Genomic DNA, 20,006 nt, shown 5'->3' with positions numbered 1-20,006 from the left:
AGCAGGTGATGCAATGGTAGGTGAGAAAGAGGAGCAGAATTTTCAGCAGGAAAATGTTGAGCAAGTGGATAAACACAGAGCATTTTCGCAAAGATCGAAAAGGAATGTGTCCAGGAGTCATGAGCAGGGAAACTCCTGGGAGAGTCAGCACAGACCAGAAAGAGAGCAGGGAAACCAGCCAGGAGAGAGAATGGGTAAATTTATTTTCTGTTGGGGAACTCAGAAGAGCCGCAAGGAAATCACAGCACAGCAGGAAATCCTCATGGGAAAGAGGAAAAATACATGCTGTGAGTGTGGGAAAAGCTTCTCTAGCAGCTCGGCCCTTTCTCAACATCAGAGAGTCCACACAGGGGAGAGGCCCTATGAATGCCGTGAGTGTGGGAAAACCTTCACTCAGAGATCAGGCCTTTCTGAACATCAGAGAATCCACACAGGGGAGAGGCTCTGTGAATGCCGTGAGTGTGGGAAAACCTTCACTCACAGATCAGGCCTTTCTCAACATCAGAGAATCCACACAGGGGAGAGGCCTTTTGAATGCCGTGAGTGTGGCAAAACCTTCAGTCAGAGCTCAGTCCTTTCTAAACATCAGAGAATCCACACAGGGGAGAGGCCCTATGAATGCCGTGTGTGTGGGAAACGCTTCACTGAAAGATCAACCCTTTCTAAACATCAGAGAATCCACACAGGCGAGAGGCCTTTTGAATGCAGTGAGTGTGGGAAAACCTTCACTCACAGATCAGGCCTTTCTCAACATCAGAGAATCCACACAGGGGAGAGGCCTTTTGAATGCAGTGAGTGTGGGAAAACCTTCAATCACAGCTCAGTCCTTTCTAAACATCAGAGAATCCACCAGACGGGAGAGACCCTGTGAATGCCGTGAGTGTGGGGAAAAACTTCATTCACTGCCCACAGCTTGTTAGCCATCAGAGAATCCACACAGGTATGCGACCCAATGGAAGCAGTGAATGTGGGAAAACCTTATTTTGCCACTGAGCCCATGTGAGCCATCAGAGAATCTGCAAACGCTATAAAAACCTCTAGGGCTATCAATACTTTAATACTTTTCCTGATTCCCACAGAGCAACTTTTAAAAGCTGTTTGAACTGCTTGAAGCACCGATATCCCTCAGTTTGTCCAGATGAGTGGCCCAGTTTTGCATTTTGCAGTTTGACTCTTTGAGGTGGACCCATTTGTCCTTTTTATCAACTCCATTCTCCCATGAGTAATTTGAGTGTGTCCTTCTCACAAGAAACAAGGGAGCATCACATTTATACCATTCCTCCTATTGCAGAGTTATTGTTAGAGTCACTAGTGATGCAGATTGTATCATTGCCAGTTATTCTCACGTTGCTTTGGGGTTGTGCTGAAGAGCAGTTATCATGGGAACTTTCCAAATTATATTTAAATGAAGAGGAGCAAGGGCAGGAAAAAAAGTGTCATTTCAGCCTCTGTGATACTGGAAGGAAATGTAAAAAGCGGCAGAGTCCTGTGGCACCTTATAGACTAAAAAACGTTTTGGAGCATAAGCAATATACAAAAACCTATAGGAGAACACTTCAGTCTCCCTGGACACACAATCACAGATTTAAAAATAGCCATCCTGCAACAAAAAAACTTCAGACCCACACTTCAAAGAGAAACTGCTGAGCTTCAGTTTATTTTCAAATTTGACACCATCAGCTCAGGATTAAACAAAGACTGTGAATGGCTAGCCAATTACAAAGGCAGTTTCTCCTCCCTTGGTGTTCACACCTCCACTGCTGTAAGAGAGCCTCATCCTCCCTGATTGAAATAACTTTGTTATCTCTAGCCTGATTCGTGCTTGCATATTTATACCTGCCTCTGGAAATTTCCACTACATGCATCTGATGAAGTGGGGATTCACCCACAAAAGCTTATGTGCCAATATATCTGTTAGTCTGCAAGGTGCCACAGGACTCTTTGTCACGTTGTACAGAGCTGGACTAAGACAGCTACCCCTCTGATACCTGGAAGGAGATGGGGTGACTCAGAGATTCCCTCCTTCCCCATCACGGCAGAACTGTTACCTTTTGTCTGAGCCAGGCAGAGTTTATCGTCATCACATTCTACCCCTCCACTTCTCAAAGTGTCATGTGATGAAGTGTTCTCAGTTGTCCGTGCTTGGAGATGATGCTTTGACTTATTTAATCCTATGCCAGAGTCGCTATGACTGGAGATGAAAGTATCAAAGGGCTGGAAGGGGAATTCAAATGGATCCTAAATACAGTGTGATCATTTGGAGTTTAAATCGCAGGTTCCATCTATTGGTAAAGCCAATTCTGCAAGGTGGCTGCTTTTTCCCCATTATGGGAATGCTAGGATACTAAACATGTTGTAAATAACATAACTGACTATTGAGACAGTGCTCATTGAAATATGTTTGAATGGATTAGAGGAGAATGTGATGGGAGAATCTCTTGTCCTGATTCTAAATAATTAGATGTAGCCTGCTCTGGAATTTCAATTTACACTTCATTGTCATGTATTCTATCTCTCTGTGATCTGGGTTTCTATCTTTCTTGATGGCTCTGTGGTCACACAGTTAGATATTAGTTCAGCTCAGATTTATTGGAGAATTGAAGACAAATGAGCATTTGCTAAAGTCATCATTTCTCACTTCAGCTTTGCTTTTCCCCATCCTTCCATGATGACATGGAGAAATTTCAAGTGCAGTTCTGTCAACAGGAGAGAACTCTCCAATTTACTGCACATACTAACAAAGACACAGCAGTGATTTAAAATCTCCACTTGGAAATGGGGAACAACAGCAGACCCCCCAGTAACTGAGGGAAGTGCATATGAGCACAGCATAGTTCAATTGTTTAAATCAATATTGTCTCAGATGGCTATGTTGGCAGGAGAAGCTCTCCTGCTGACATAGCGCTATCTACACAGGGATTAGAGCTGTGTAACTACGTTGCTCAGCTGTCTCGATTTTTCACATCCCTGAGCAATAATTATACCAATAAATGTCTGTAGTGAAGACTAGAGAGTTTTCTCTTGTGTTTTATGCATTTACATCACTTCTCCCCTACCTCCTACTACTTTGAAAGATTTAAAGTGTGACAAGAGAGGTATTTTTCCTCAGGATGCAAACATTCCCACATAGGAGACGCCTTCCACCAACACGCATGGCAGAAGAACCAGAGATATATGAACTCTCAGAAGTGTTGGGACAAACCACAACTTGAGCCAAGGTTCAGGTGTTGGCAATGGGGATTAAAAGAAAACTAACATATATGACACGAATTTGTGATTTTTTAATATGTTAATGTTACCAATGAAAATGAAATTATAGATGGTTATTGGTTCAAGAGTAAGAGACGAATTGTTTGATAATCTGTTATTTTGGAAAACTGGAAGTTGTCTTGTTTTTTTCTTTTTTTAGTTGTACAGGAAATTATGGCTAATCTTCAAAAGTTACTTGGATTTAATTTACCCCCTATAGTGCAGGGAGTTCTGGTAGAAAACCTCACTCCAAAGGTTCGGGTGGGAGAATAGGTGTTAGAGTGTATATCATGGTATAAATCCCCACTCTGAACCTTAGCGTTCAAAAGATGGGGTACCAGCATGAATTCCTCTAAGCTTGATTACTAGCTTAGAACCTGTAGCGCTGCCACCAACCAGGAATTCCAGTGCCTGGTACACTCTGGTCCCCCCAAAACCTGGCCCGGGGACCCCCAAGACCCAGACCCTCTGAATCTTAACACAAGGAAAGTAAACTTTTTCCCCCACCGTGGCCTCTCCCAGGCTTCCCCTCCCTGGGTTACCCTGGAAGATCACTGTGATTCAAACTCCTTGAATCTTAAACAGAGAGGAAAATGCACCTTCCCCCCTCCTTCTCTCTCCCCCTCCCAGACTCTTCCTGAGAGAGAGAGTAATCCTAACACAGAGAGAAATTAGCCTCTCTCTCCCCCTTCCCTCCTTTCTCCCCACCAATTCCCTGGTGAATCCAGACCCCGTCCCCTGGGGTCTCACACCAGAATAAAAAAAACCAATCAGGTTCTTAAACAAGAAACTTTTAATTAAAGAGCGAAAAAAAAATTATCTTTGTAAATTTAAAATGGAATAGGTACAGGGTCTTTCAGCTATAGACACTTGGAATATCCTCCCAGCCTAAGTATTCAAGTACAAATTAAAATCCTTTCAGCAAAATACAAATTTGAACTTCCAGCCAAATGCACATTTGCAAATAAAGAAAACAAACGTAAACCTAACTCGCCATCTACCTAGTACTTACTATTTGGAATCTATATGAACCTGTATCAGGGAGATTGGAGAGAAATCTAGTTGCACATCTGGTCCCTCTGAGCCCCCAGAGTGAACAACAACCAAAAACTAACAGCACACACAGAAACTTCCCTCCCTCAAGATTTGAAAATATCCTGTCCCCTGATTGGTCCTCTGGTCAGGTGACAGCCAGGCTCACTGAACTTGTTAACCCTTTACAGGCAAAAGAGATATAAAGTACTTCTGTTCTATTAACTCCTACTATCTGTTTATGACAGTGTATAAGAGAATATTGGGCCTATATAGATTTTATTTTTTTGTATTTCAAATAGAACATATTTTGCTTAGCTTCGAAGTCAATTTCTATTAAAAGGAAAACTACTCGTGGAGACAAGTTGTCTTAAGTTTTTACCCACTTACACTGTAAGGGTCACTGGCTTCCCCACTTCTCTAATTTGCAAAGGAGAGGTCTGACATCTGTCATAGGATGTGTCCAGCAGGTAGGAAAGCTGCAGCTGTCAGCCATCAATACCAAGGAAAAGGCTGAAATCCATTGCCTTTCATATCAAAAAGCCATCCAAACGCTGGTCTACACTGACAAGCTATGTTGACATCGCCACATCTCTCAGGGGTATGAAAAATCCACTCCCCTGAGAGAAGTAGTTAATGTGACCTAAGCCCCAGCGTAGACAGTGTTAGGTTGTCAGAAGAATATTTCCAGTGTTTGAAGGCTAGACAGAGCTTTAGACAGATTGATCCCCTTTGAGAATCAAGTCATGACATCAATTCCAATTTTGACCCATCTCCCTATATGTGAGAAAGCTGCTAGTATGGAGGGCTGAGCCAGGTAGCCGATCACCTGGTTCAACTGAGGGAAAAGCTCTTAGTACCCATCAGTCCAAAGACTGAGAGAAATAGAGAGTTCCAACCATTGTCATTTTAGTATCGTATTGTTCCTCTCTCTGTTTTTTGTGCTGACCTGTCTGTTCTATCAGGGTGTGACTGTATAGCTCAGTGCATGTGTGATAAAAGCTCTTTGGTGGCAGTTGGCAAAGAGGTCAAATAATTCACAAGAAACTCCTGCCTCAGACCTGACAAACTCATCACACCTAATGCACTAATTTTTATGATATTTATCCAGGAAGCTTAGCAGTGGGATCTCTAGTGAAAGCTTGTAAATTATTGTTACTCCTGGTCACTGCAAGATGTGTATATGAGTTCTGTTGAAGGAGTTTTGTAAGTATATGGAAAATTAGGCCCATATGGTATTGTCATGAAAGTGAGTCACCCCAATCACAGGTCTTGTTGGGGACAGCCCATTCAAATGGGAGGGAATTGTCACCCGTCCCTTGCTAGCCAGTTATGCACTGTATTGCTGTATTGTCAACCTGTGCTCCAGCCCAGAAAAGCCAATGGAAAACTATCAACGACAAATTATAGATATGGAAACCCTGTGGAAGTGAAAAGGACAATATGACAATGAGGAAATGGTCCATTCTGTGAATATATGCAAAAGACTGATTCAGTTTATGACAGGGTGGAGAGAAACACTCTGGGTCCATTCACCAAGGAGATCACTAATGAGCAGTGGTGCTTCAAGAAAGGCAGGGGCGTGGCTCCTAGGGACTAGCAATCACTGCAATAGACTGTCACCTCACACTTCAGTCTACTTAGCTAGGGAAGGGAGCTATTAAAAAGTCGGTTGCATTTTATGATTTTGTTTTGTTGGTAACGGTTGGTTTCTATCACTCACATTTGTTTCTGTTTAAATCTCTATCCCTTGTTAAATAAATTTCCGTTTGTTTGATAACTGTGCTCAAGTGTTGTGTGTGTGATACCAGTAAAACTGGTAACCTGGGATGTACCATTGCTTTGGGCAGAGAGGAGCTGGGATTTTTCTGAGCCCTGGTCTACCCTGGGGGCGGGGGGTGAATCGATCTAAGTTACACAACTTCAGCTACATGAATTACGTAGCTGAAGTCAATGTACTTAGATTGATTTACCGTGGTGTCTTTGTCGTGGTGAGTGGACTACTGCAGCTCCCCGTAGACTCTGCCTGCACCTCTCACCGAGCTGGAGTACAGCAGTCGGCAGGAGAGCACTCGATGTATTGCATCTACACTAGACGCGATATATCGACCCCCGCTGGATCGATCGCTGCCCACCGATTCGGCAGGTGGTATAGACATACCCTGAGTATCTGGTGATCGGAGCTGGACCCTGGAGGGGAACACATTGAAGGAACTCAGGGGTTAAGGTGCCTCTATTGTCAAGCTGCTGTGGCTCAGAGGAGGGTGCTTGACTGCCGGACAGGCTGGTGAGCTTGGTCGCTAACATCCAACTGCCAAAAGTCCTTCTTAGTAGTGGCAGGTGGCAACAAGGAGACTCACAGCCCTTGGCACCCTTAGAATGGTCACAGTGTGCATCTATGTTGATCAGCCTGTCAGATCCACACAGGGAAAGCTCCCTATAGCATAGCTCCCTGACTCAAAATAGCCCTAAAACTCTGCCCTATGAAATCAGGGAACATGTGCTCTTCGCTCTGTGAAAGCATGTAAAGAATCGAAGCACTGGAGAGTAGGGATTGGGTCCAGAGTGACCTAGTCAAATTGGAGGATTGGACCAAAAGAAATCTGAGGAGGTTGAACAAGGAGAAGTGCAGAGTCCTGCACTTAGGAAGGAGGAATCCCCTGCACTGCTACAGCCTGAGGACAGACTGGCTAAGCGGCAGTTCTGCAGAAAAGGACCTGCAGTTGGACTAGATACCTCCTGAGGTTTCTTCCAACCCTAATCTATGATTCTGAGTAGCTGCAAGTGGCCCCCAAATGTTTCTTTGTGTTCACAGCTGTAAAGACACTGGGAATGGGCAACAGGATGGATCACCTCATGATTACGTGTTCTGTTGATTCTCTCTAAAGCATCTGGCATTGACCATTGTTGGAAGACAGGACACGGGGCTAGATGAACCATTGCTCTGACCCAGTACAGCTGTTCTTATGTTTTCTGTACAGGAATGAGGCTCTTACAAAGCAGAAATGGGGGTATGGCTCTAAATTGAATTCAGTTTTAGAGAGAAATGTGTTCAAACACAGTGAGACTCACTGTATGGAAGAAAAAGGAAGTGATCCCCAGCTCCTTCCCCAAAGCCTTAGGTGGGGATTAGCTGCCAACAGCTGTGGCTGCTGCTCTGAAGGGAGCAGTATAAGCTGTCTGCCTGGGGATGCAGCCCCAGCTGGTTCTCCTGGGGCAGATGGTGAGTTGCTGGGCAGGGATGGTGCATCAGCTGGGGTCTGAACTATGAACAGGGATCTAAGGACCCTACACCGGCCTCCAGTGGGGGTTGAGGATGCTGAGGCAGTGGAAACTCAGCATCAGAGTCATCAAGATTCAAAGCTGCTTGGGGGTGGAGAGGAGGGGGGTGACTGCTGGATTTTTAATGCATCCTCTTAACTACTCACCCACGACAAGCTAGCTACCCCCAGCTTTGTCATTGCTCTGTGGTTCTCCTGTTGCCCATTCCCAGCTTCTGGCAAACAATGGCTAGAGACACCATCCTGGCTAATCGCCATTGTTGACCCTGTCCTCCATGCACTTCTCTAGTTCTTTTTTAGCTCTGTTCTAGTCTTGGCCTTCACAACATTCTCTGGCAAAGAGTTCCCCAGGTTAACTGTGCGTTGTATGAAGAAATACTTCGTTTCAAACCTGCAGCCTATTCATTTCATTTGGTGACCCCTCCTAGTTCCTGTGTTATGAGGAGGAGTAAATACCACTCCCTTCCTTGGTCCTTTGAAAGATGATACGTGAACCCCCACCTCCCTGCCCCATATCTCACGTCCAGGGACCAACACGAATATAACAACATCGCAAACAACAAGGTTCAAAGTCATGTGGGAAAAGCATTGTGTGTTTACGTTCCTTATATTCCCGTCCCATTGCATGGCCATTTCCTTTCTCTCCTTTCTGTTAAAAGCTTTTCTGTTTTGCACAGAAACATTATTTCCCCAGGAGAGACCCAGGAGTGAGGGCTGCATTCCTGTACCAAACAGTCACTAGAAGGGGGCAGAGAAAGGCCTTTAGGACGAGGCATCTATCACTGACAGAAAATCATCTCCCACTTGCAGGGCACTGGCAGCCTGAATTTTTTCCTTTTCCTTCCAGAGTCTTGTCTGGAATCAGCACTATCCAGCCCCTCTGTATGTAGTGGGGAAAAATCACAAACCTTGTCTTTAAAACAAGCTGTTCCCTTCCTTCTCAGGGAAGATTTTTCTATGATTGAGGTTGTTTCACTTCCCCTCTCCTAGGGGCGGGTTGGGTGTAGGGCCAGCTCCCAATGAGATCTGTTTTCAGCTTTGCCCCCTAACTCTGCTCCCAGCTGTCAGGAGGCTTCCAGCCCATCCACCTTGCTCACTAGCTCCATGGTCATGTGTCACCCCCTTTACCAACACACGTAGCCTGCAGGAAAGCTACTCCTGCCAAATGTATTGGTGGTACAGTGGTGAGCATAGCTGCCTTCACAAGCAGTTGACCTGGCTTCAATTCGCAGCCAACGCAATAATGGCTTTTCTCTTTTGTTGGTTCCTTGTCTGGCAGTGGTTTAATTTCAGTCACATTGTGTTACAATCACATAGACTCATAGACTCATAGACTCATAGGTCAGAAGGGACCAATCTGATCATCTAGTCTGACCTCCTGCACAAGGCAGGCCACAGAACCCCACCCATCCAATTTTATACAACCCCTATCCCAGGACCGAGTTATTGAAATCCTCAAAAATGGTTTGAAGACCTCAAGCTGCAGAGACACCACCAGCAAGCAACCCGTGCCCCACGCTGCAGGGGAAGGCGAAAAACCTCCAGGGCACCTGCCAATCCGCCCTGGAGGAAAATTCCTTCCCGACCCCAAATATGGCGATCAGCTAAACCCTGAGCATGTGGGCAAGAGTCACCAGCCAGCACCCAAGAAGGAGTTCTCCGCAGCAACTCAGTACCCATCGCATGCAACATCTCCCCGCAGACCATTGAGCAGACCTGTCTGGTGGTAATTCAAGATCAATTGCCCAAATTGACGATCCTATCATAACATCCCCTCCATATACTTATCAAGCTTTGTCTTAAAGCCAGGAAAGTCTTTTGCCCCTACTACTTCCCTCGGAAGGCTATTCCAGAACTTCACTCCCCTAATGGTCAGAAACCTTCGTCTAATTTCAAGTCTAAACTTCCTAATATCCAGTTTATAGCCATTCGTCCTCGTGGCTACATTAGTACTAAACTTAAATAATTCCTCTCCCTCCCTAACGTTAACCCCCTTGATATATTTATATAGGGCGAGCATATCCCCCCTCAGCCTTCTTTTGGCCAGGCTAAACAAGCCAAGCTCTTTGAGTCTCCTTTCATAAGGCAGTTTTTCCATTCCTCGGATCATCCTCGTAGCCCGTCTCTGAACCTGTTCCAGTTTGAATTCATCCTTCTTGAACATGGGACACCAGAACTGCACACAGTATTCCAGATGGGGTCTCACCAACGCCGTATACAACGGTACTAACACCTCCTTATCCTTGCAGGAAATACCCCGCCTGATGCATCCCAAAATCGCGTTTGCTTTTTTAACAGCCGTATCACATTGGCGACTCATAGTCATCCTGCTATCAACCAGTACCCCAAGGTCCTTCTCTTCCTCCGTCGCTTCCAACTGATGCTCCCCCAACGTATATCCAAAATTCTTATTATTAATTCCTAAATGCATGACCTTGCACTTTTCACTATTGTATTTCATCCTATTTCTATTACTCCAGTTTACAAGGTGGTTCAGATCTTCTTGAATAGCATCCCTGTCCTTCTCCGTGTTAGCAATACCCCCCAGCTTCGTGTCATCCGCGAACTTTATTAGCACATTCCCGCTCTTTGTGCCAAGGTCAGTAATAAAAAGGTTAAATAAGATCGGTCCCAAGACCGATCCTTGAGGGACTCCACTGGTGACCTCCTTCCAGTCCGACAGTTCACCTTTCAATACGACCCTCTGGAGTCTCCCCTTTAACCAGTTCCTTATCCACCTTACAACTTTCATATTCACTCCCAGCTTTTCCAATTTAACTAACAGCTCCCCGTGCGGAACCGTGTCGAACGCCTTACTGAAATCTAGGTAAATTATATCTACCGCATTTCCTTTATCTAAGTAATCCGTCACCTTCTCAAAGAAGGAGATCAGATTGGTTTGGCACGATCTACCTTTAGTAAATCCGTGTTGCAGTTCGTCCCAATTACCATTGACCTCTATGTCCTTAACTACTTTCTCCCTTAAAATTTTTTCCAAGACCTTACATACTACAGACGTCAAGCTAACAGGCCTATAATTACCCGGATCACTCTTTTTCCCTTTCTTAAAAATAGGAACTACATTAGCAATCCTCCAGTCATACGGCACAACACCCGAGATTATCGATCGCTTAAAAATTCTCGCTAACGGGCTCGCAATTTCACGCGCCAGTTCCTTTAATATCCTCGGGTGGAGATTGTCCGGGCCCTCCGACTTCGACCCATCAAGCTGTTCAAGTACGGCCTCTACCTCAGTTGCAGTAATATCCACTTCCATATCCACATTCCCGTTTATCATCCCTCCATCATCGCAAGGTTCCTCACTAGTCTTATTAAAAACCGAGGCAAAGTACTTGTTTCGATGTTGGGCCATGCCTAGGTTATCCTTAACCTCCATTCCATCCTCAGTGTATAGCGGCCCCACTTCTTCTTTCTTTGTTTTCTTCTTATTTATGTGGCTGTAGAACCTTTTACTATTGGTTTTGATTCCCTTTGCAAGTTCCAGTTCAATGCGGCTTTTAGCCTTCCTCACTTTATCCCTACATGTTCTGACCTCAGCAAGGTAGCTTTCTTTACTGATCCTGCCTTCCTTCCACTCCCTGTAAGCTTTCTGCTTTTGTCTAATCCCCTCTCTGAGTTGCTTGCTCATCCAGTTTGGCCTGCAACTCCTGCCCATGGTTCTTTTCCCCTTTCTCGGGATGCAGGCTTCCGACAGTCTCCGCAGCTGTGACTTAAAGTAATTCCAGGCCTCCTCCACATTTAAATCCACTAATTCCTCCGTCCAATCTCAGACAAAAAATGTGGCAAAGCCCAGCAGTTCACACAGGATGGAGGCACACAAGGGGCTGAGAAGACAAAGCACTTGGAAACCTGCATCTCCCATCCCCTGGCCTTCCATGTTGTGATCCCAGCTGTGTGCGGAAATTTATCTGATGTTCCTGCATGATGGGGAAATAAAGTTTTGAGTCAGTTTTTGCTCCGACAGATTCCTTTGCTGTTACAATTATAATGATATGAACAAAGGGAACCAAAAAAAAAAAAAAAAAAAAAAGCAAAACAAAATCCACCCAAATTGCAATACAGGTGGGAAAAGAGAAGATCACAGTTAAGCCAAATATGTCAAAATAAAAATTAATACTAAAACGGGAGCCGGGGGAGAGAGATCAGGTCTGTGGAGATCCCCTTGATATTTGAACTCACATTGCTAGAATCAAAGTTCAGACTTGACACTGGAAAACCTACAACTACCCAGCTCTGTGAACACCAAGATGGAGCTGGGACACTTGTTCTGCTTCAATCATTTACTGTCTCTGTGTTCTCTGTCTCTTCTCCCCCATTACTCTTCTCCAATGTCTCTGCCTTTCTCCTCTTGCTCCCTCTCCCCTGCCCTTGCCCAGAACTCACACTCTACAGCAGTTAGGAAAAGCCAGAGTTTCCATGTTCCACACATGATCCTGTATCAGAGGACGTGTGACCTTGGCCAAAATGAGTCACCAGAACAATATGACCCTTTATGGGAGACCTCTGCCTATTCCACAATTTACACCTCCCTCCTCCTCAAAGGAGGTGAAGTACAGCTCTGACTGAGAGGCCCCCATAGGAGAAACTTCAGCCCAAAGACAAATTTGTGTGAAATGCTGAGAAGTGAAGAGCCCCCTTGGCTCCCCTAAATCCCCAGAACTCTAGTGTCACCCCCATGGCACCAGCACAGCGAACCCAGTGGGATGGGATTATAGACTACAAGGGGGAGGCAGCAGGGAGCGAGTTGACAGGGAGTCTCTCTCTTTCCTTCTCTCTTCACTTTCTGTTCTTCTCTTTCCTTCCAGGAACTGCAGTCACAGCAAGGAGGGGTTTCTCTCTTTATTGGGGATCCGTGTCTGTCACGGAGGTTGCAAAAGTCATAGATTCTGTGACTTCTGCAGTGGCCAGTGTGGCTGACTCCGTGGCTGCCCAAGCAGCTGGCCTGGGGACAGCTTGAGCAGTGGTTCCAAGGGTGGCAGGAGCAGCCACAGCTCGGTGGCTCCTGGCACCTGTCCCGAGGTGGCCAGAGCAGGGCTGGCCTCGGGGGCTCCCCTGGTTAGGTTGGGCCCCTGGAGCTGGGGTTGGGGGCCTCAGGGGTTGGGCCCCCGTACATGGTGCCACGGGCCCCCTGGACTCCCTGCCCCCACAGCTGGTGCCACGGACCCCTCTGGGCTTCCCTCTCCAAGATTCAATGAGGGATATTTATGGTATAGGTCATGGATGGGTCATGGGCAGTGATTTTCTGTTTTTTGCCCGCGATCTGTCCATGACATTTACTAAAAAAACCTGTGATTAAATCTTATCCTTCCTCATTATCGAGCAAATAAATCAACACGCTTCCACCTGCAAGCGGATTTAGCCCAGGACCCTCAGAGTCAGCAGCTGTTATGCCCCCATTGAGCTCTCTGGTCAGGTGTCCTAGCGCTGGAAGCCTCCTGTTTAGAACCTAAAATAGCGATTTGCACCAAGGGGGGGCTAAAATTTTGGACCAGACATTGTAGCTGGACTGTTATTTTATTGAATTGCTTCAAAAGAGCAAGTGTAGAAAGTGTCCTAAGTGCCAGGCTCTCTGCCATGGAAACAACTGCCCCTGCTCTGCAGGAGTCTGTGCGTTCCACACAGCAACGTACAAACCTGCTCCGAGCTGAAGGGGGGTCAGACAGTGACAGGGTTGGTAACAAATACTTCAGACTATTAACTCCAGGTCCCTTCCTTTCTTTAATGCAGGATGTGCCAGTCACCTGGTTACCATGGTGTTATCTTCACCTTAAAATATCTCTCAGTACATTTTCAGTGAGCCCTCACCCCTGTGGGCCCCCAACCCCAGCCCCAGGGGCCCAACGCCTCGCGCCATCAACCTCAGCTCCAGGGGCCCAACCCCTGGGGCCCTCAACCCCAGCTCCAGGGGCCCAACCCCCGGGGGCTGCAACCCCAGCTCCAGTGGCCCAACCCCCAGGGGCCCCTAATCCAAGCTCCAGGGGCCCAAACCCTGGGGGCCCCAACCCCAGCTACAGGGGCCCAACCCCTGGGGCCCCCAATCCCAGCTCCAGGGGCCCAACCCCTGGGGTCCTCAACCATAGCTCCAGGGGATCAAACCCTGGGGGCCCCCAACCCCAGCTCCAGGGGCCCAACCCCTGAGGCCCCCAACCCCAGATCCAGGGGCCCACCCCGTGGGGTCCAAAACCGTACCTCCAGGGGCCCAACCCCTGGGGGCTCCCAACCCCAGCTCCAGGGTCCCAACCCCTGGGGCCCCCAATCGTAACTCCAGGGGTCCAACTCCTAGGGCCTCCAACCCCAGCTCCAGGGGTCCAACTCCTGGGGGCCCCCAACTCCAGCTCCAGGGGCCGAACACCTGGGGCCCCTAACCATAGCTCCAGTGGCCCAACTTCTGGGACCCCAACCCCAGATCCAGGGACCCAACACCTGGGGGCCTCCAACCCCGGCTCCAGGGGCCCAACCCCTGGGGCCCTCAACCGTAGCTCCAGGGGCCCAACCCCTGGGGATCCCCAACCCCAGCTACAGGGGCCCAACCCCTGGGGCTCCGAACTGTAGCTCAAGGGGCCCAGCGCCTGGGGGCCCCAACCCCAGCTCCAGGGGACCAACCCCTGGGGGCCCCCAACTCCAGCTCCAGGGGCCGAACACCTGGGGCCCTCAACCATAGCTCCAGTGGCCAAACCCCTGGGGGCCCCAACCGTAGCTCCAGAGGTCAAACCCCTGGGGCCCTCAACCCCAGCTCCAGGGGCCCAGCGCCTGGGGGCCCCAACCCCAGCTCCAGGGGACCAACCCCTGGGGCTCCCAACTGTAGCTCCAGGGGCCCAACACCTGGGGAATCCCAACCCCAGCTCCAGGGGCCCAACCCCTGGGGCCGCAACCGTAGCTCCAGGGCCAAACCTCTGGAACCCCAACCCTAGCTCCAGGGGCCCAACCCCTCGAGGCCCCCAACTCCAGCTTCAGGGGCCGAACACCTGGGGCCCTCAACCGTAGCTCCAGTGGCACAACCCCTGGGGGCCACAACCGTAGCTCCACGGGTCGAACCCCTAGGGCCCTCAACCCCAGCTCCAGAGGACCAACCCCTCGGAGACCCCAACCCCAGCTCCAGGGACCCAAACCCTCGGGGCCCAAACCGTAGCCTCAGGGGCCCAACTCCTGGGGCCCTCAACCGCAGCTCCAGGGGCCCAACCCCTGGGGGCCCCAACCGTTGCTCCAGGAGCCCAACGCCTGGGGACCCCAGCCCCAGCTCCAGGGGTCCAAACCCTGGGGGCCCCCAACCCCAGCTCCAGGGGCCCATCCCATGGGGGCCAGCAACCCCAGCTCCAGGAGCTCAAACCCTGGGGGCACCCAACCGCAGGTCCACGGGCCCAACCCCTGGGGGCCCGCAACCCCAGCTGCAGGGAACCAACATCTGGGGGACCCCAATCCCAGCTCCAGGAGCTCAACCCCTCTGGGCCCCGAACCCGAGCTCCCGGGGCCCAGCACCTGGGGGCACCCAACCCCAGCTCCAGGGGCCCAACCCCTGGGGGCTCTTAACCACAGGTCCACGGGCCCAACCCCTGGGGCCCCCAACCGTAGTTCCAGGGGCCCAACCCATGGGGGGCCCAACCGCGGCTCCAAGGGCCCAACCCCTAGGACCCTCAACCGTAGCTCCAGAGGCTCAACCCCTGAGGACCCCCAACCACAGCTCCAGGGGCCCAACTCCTGGAGGCCTGAATCCCAGCTCAAGGGGCCCAACTCATGGGGGCCCCCAACCCCAGCTCCAGGGACCCAACCCCTGGGCCCCCAACCGTAGCTCCTGGGGCTCAACCCTTGGGGCCCCGAACCCCAGCTCCAGGGGCCAAACTCCTGGGGCCCTCAACCGTAGCTCCAGGGGCCCAACCCCTGAGGCCTACAACCGCAGCTCCAGGGGCCCAACCCCTGGGGCCCCAAACCCCAGCTCCAGGGGCCCAACCCCTGGGGCCCTCAACCGTAGCTCCAGGGTCCCAACCCCTGGGGGCCCCCAACCCTACCTCCAGGGGCCCAACCCCTGGGGCCCTCAACCGTAGCTCCAGGAGCCCAAACCCTGGGGGCCCCCAACCCCAGCTCCAGGGACCCAACCCCAGGGGGTCCCAAACCCATCTCCAGGAGCTCAACCCCTGGGGGCCCCCAACCCCAGCTCCAGGGGCCAAACCCCTGGGGCCCCAACCCCAGCTCCAGGGGCCTAACAACTGCGGTCCCCAACCGTAGCTCCAGGGGCACAACCCCTGCGGGCTCCCAATCCCAGCTCAATAGGCCCAACTCCTGGGGCCTCCAACCCCAGCTCCAGGGGCCCAAACCATGGGGGCCCCCAACTCCAGCTCTAATTGGCCGAACAACTGGGACCCTAAACCGTAGCTCCAGGGTTCCAACCCCTGGGGGTCCCCAACTCCAGCTCCAGGGGCCCAATCCCTGGGGGTCCCCAACCGTACCTCCATGGCCCCAATCCCTGGGTTTCCCAACCCCAGCTCCAGGGGCCCAACCCTTGGCTGCCCCCAACCCCAGCTTCAGGGTCCCAACCCCTGGGGCCCCCAATGGTAACTCAAGGGGTCTAACTCCTAGGGCCTCCAACCCCAGATCAAGGGGTCCAACTCCTGGGGGCCCCCAACTCCAGCTCCAGGGGCCGAACACCTGGGGCCCCTAACCGTAGTTCCAGTGGCCCAACCCCTGGGACCCCAACCCCAGCTCCAGGGGCCCAAACCCTCGGACCGCAACCGTAGCTCCAGGGGCCAAACCTCTGGGTCCTCCAACCCTAGCTCCAGGGGCCCAACCTCTGTGGGCCCCCAACTCCAGCTCCAGGGGCCGAACACCTGGGGCCCTCAACCGTAGCTCCACTGGCCCAACCCCTGGGGCCCACACCGTAGCTCCAGGGGTCAAACCCCTGGGACCCTCAACCCCAGCTCCAGTGGCCCAGCGCCTGGGGGTCCCAACCCCAGCTCCAGGGACCCAAACCCTCAGGGCCCAAACCGTAGCCTCAGGGGCCCAACTCCTCAGGCCCTCAACCGCAGCTCCAGGGGCCGAACCCCTGGGGGCCCCAACCGTAGCTCCAGGGCCCCAACGCCTGGGGACCCCAGCCCCAGCTCCAGGGGCCCAAACCCTGGGGGCCCCCAACCCCAGCTCCTGGGGCCCCAAACCCTGGGGGCCCCCAACCCCAGCTCCAGGGGCCCAACCCCTGGGACCCTCAACCGTAGTTCCAGGGGCCCAAACCCTGGGGGCCCCCAACCCCAGCTCCAGGGACCCAACCCCAGGGGTCCCAAACCCATCTCCAGGAGCTCAACCCCTGGGGGCCCCCAACCCCAGCTCCAGGGGCCAAACCCCTGGGGCCCCAACCCCAGCGCCAGGTTCCTAACAACTGCGGTCCCCAACCGTAGCTCCAGGGGCACAACCCCTGCGGGCTCCCAATCCCAGCTCAATAGGCCCAACTCCTGGGGCCTCCAACCCCAGCTCCAGGGGCCCAAACCATGGGGGCCCCCAACTCCAGCTCCAATTGGCCGAACAACTGGGACCCTAAACCATAGCTCCAGGGTTCCAACCCCTGGGGGTCCCCAACTCCAGCTCCAGGGGCCCAACCCCTGGGGGTCCCCAACCATACCTCCATGGCCCCAATCCCTGGGTTTCCCAACCCCAGCTCCAGGGGCCCAACCCCTGGCTGCCCCCAACCCCAGCTTCAGGGTCCCAACCCCTGGGGCCCCCAATGGTAACTCAAGGGGTCTAACTCCTAGGGCCTCCAACCCCAGATCAAGGGGTCCAACTCCTGGGGGCCCCCAACTCCAGCTCCAGGGGCCGAACACCTGGGGCCCCTAACCGTAGTTCCAGTGGCCCAACCCCTGGGACCCCAACCCCAGCTCCAGGGGCCCAAACCCTCGGACCGCAACCGTAGCTCCAGGGGCCAAACCTCTGGGTCCTCCAACCCTAGCTCCAGGGGCCCAACCTCTGTGGGCCCCCAACTCCAGCTCCAGGGGCCGAACACCTGGGGCCCTCAACCGTAGCTCCACTGGCCCAACCCCTGGGGCCCACACCGTAGCTCCAGGGGTCAAACCCCTGGGACCCTCAACGCCAGCTCCAGTGGCCCAGCGCCTGGGGGTCCCAACCCCAGCTCCAGGGACCCAAACCCTCGGGGCCCAAACCGTAGCCTCAGGGGCCCAACTCCTCAGGCCCTCAACCGCAGCTCCAGGGGCCGAACCCCTGGGGGCCCCAACCGTAGCTCCAGGGCCCCAACGCCTGGGGACCCCAGCCCCAGCTCCAGGGGCCCAAACCCTGGGGGCCCCCAACCCCAGCTCCTGGGGCCCCAAACCCTGGGGGCCCCCAACCCCAGCTCCAGGGGCCCAACCCCTGGGACCCTCAACCGTAGCTCCAGGGGCCCAAACCCTGGGGGCCCCCAACCCCAGCTCCTGGGGCCCAAACCCTGGGGGCCCCCAACCCCAGCTCCAGGGGCCCAACTCCTGGGGGCCCCCAACCTTAGCTCCATGGTCCCAATCCCTGCGGCCCCCAACCCCAGCTCCAGGGGCCCAAACCCTGGGGGCCCCCAACCTTAGCTCCATGGCCCCAATCCCTGGGGCCCCCAACCCCAGCTCCAGGGGCTCAAACCCTGGGGCCCCAATCCCAGCTCCAGGGGCCCAACCACTGGGGGCCCAAACTGTAGCTTCAGGGGCCCAACCCCTGAGGCCTACAACCGCAGCTCCAGTGACCGAACCCATGGGGCCCCCATCCTCAGCTCCATGGGCCGAACCCGTGGGGCCCCCAACCCCAGCTCCAGGGGCCGAACCCGTGGGGCCCCCAACCACAGCCCCAGGGGCCCAACCCCTGGGTCCCTCAACCGTAGCTCCAGGGGCCGAACCCGTGGGGCCCCTAACCACAGCTCCAGGGCCCCAACCCCTGGGGGCCCAAAACCGTAGTTGCAGGGGCCAAAACCCTGGGAGCCCCAACCCCAGCTCCAGGGGCCCTTCCCCTGGGGCCTTCAACACCAGGTCCAGGTGCCCAACCCCAGGGGTCCTCAACCCCAGTTCCAGGGATCCAACCCCTGGGGGCCTCAAACCCAGTTCCAGAGGCCAAACCCCTGGGGTTCTCAACCCCAGCTCCATGGGTCCAACCCCTGGGGGCCCCCAACCCCAGCTCCAGGTGCCCAACGCGTGGCACCCTCAACCCCAGCTCCAGGGTCCCAACCCCTGGGGGCCCCCAACCCCAGCTCCAGGGGCCCAACGCGTGGCGCCCTCAACCCCAGCTCCAGGTGCCCAACCCCTATGGCCCCGAACCCCAGCTCCAGGGGCCCAACCCCTGGGGCCTCCAACCCCAGCTGAAGCGTTCAACCCCTGGGGGCCCCCAACCCCAGCTCCAGGGGTCCAACCCCTGGGGCTCCAACCCCAGCTCCAGGGGCCCAACCCCTGGGGTCCACAACCGTAGCTCCAGGGGTCCAACCCCTGGGGCTCCAACCCCAGCTCCAGGGGCCCAACCCCTGGGGGCCCTCAACCCCAGCTCCAGGGGCCGAACCCGTGGGGTCCCCAACCCCAGTTCCAGGGGCCCCACCCTTGGCTCCCTCTACCGTAGCTCCAGGGACCCAACCCCAGAGGGCCTCCAACCCCAGCTCCAGGGGCCCAACCCCTGGGGGCCCTCAACCCCAGCTCCAGGGGCCGAACCCGTGGGGTCCCCAACCCCAGTTCCAGGGGCCCCACCCTTGGCTCCCTCTACCGTAGCTCCAGGGACCCAACCCCAGAGGGCCTCCAACCCCAGCTCCAGGGGCCCATCCCCTGGGGCCTCAACCACAGCTCCAGGGGCCCAACCCCTGGGGGCCCCAACCATAGCTCCATGGCCCCAATCCCTGGAGCTCCCAACCCCAGCTCCAGGGGCCCAACCCATGGGGCCCCCAACCCCAGCTCGATGGGCCCAAACCCTGGGGGCCACAACCCCAGATCCAGGGGCCCAACTCCTGGGGGCCCAAATCGTAGATCCAGGGGCCCAACCCCTGGGGGCCCCCATTCGCAGTTCCAGGGACCTAACCCCCTGGGCACCCAACCGTAGCTCCACGGGCTGAACCCCTGGGTCCCCGAACCCCAGCTCCAGGGGCCCAACCCCTGGGGGCCCCCAACCCCAGCTCCAGGGGACCAACCCCTGGGACCTACAACCGCAGCTCCAGGGGCCCAACCCCTGGGGCCCCAAATCCCAGCTCCAGAGGCCCAACCCATTAGACCCTCAACTGTAGCTCTAGGGGCCCAAACCCTTGGGCCCCCACCCCCAGCTCCAGGGGCCCAACCCCAGGGGGACCCCAACCCCAGCTCCAGGTGCCCAACTCCTATGGCTCCCATCCCCAGCTCCCTGGAGGCCCTCAACCCCAGTTCCAGGGGCCCAACCCCTGGGGCCCTCAACCGTAGCTCCAGGGACTGAACCCGTGGGCCCTCCATCCCCAGTTCCAGGGGCCGA

General features: G+C 53.7%; 2 protein-coding genes across 12 annotated transcripts in view; one reads left to right on the top strand and one right to left on the bottom strand.

The window, feature by feature from the left end:
• Positions 1-3,011, top strand: part of LOC127039360 (zinc finger protein 773-like) — a 29,419-nt gene extending 26,408 nt beyond the window's left edge. Inside the window, exon 7 of the mRNA XM_050932928.1 lies at positions 3-3,011. Within this exon, the coding sequence (XP_050788885.1) occupies positions 3-871 (869 nt within the window). The 3' untranslated portion in view covers positions 872-3,011. The remainder of the gene's footprint in view (positions 1-2) is intronic.
• Positions 1-20,006, bottom strand: part of LOC127039351 (zinc finger protein OZF-like) — a 1,232,974-nt gene that overhangs the window by 87,281 nt on the left and 1,125,687 nt on the right. The window lies entirely within an intron of this gene.

This window comes from Gopherus flavomarginatus, chromosome 23, assembly GCF_025201925.1.
Source record: "Gopherus flavomarginatus isolate rGopFla2 chromosome 23, rGopFla2.mat.asm, whole genome shotgun sequence".
Classification (NCBI taxonomy): Eukaryota; Metazoa; Chordata; order Testudines; family Testudinidae; genus Gopherus; species Gopherus flavomarginatus.
The sequence above is the reverse complement of the archived record's forward strand: the minus strand, read 5'-3'. Positions and strand labels throughout refer to the sequence as shown.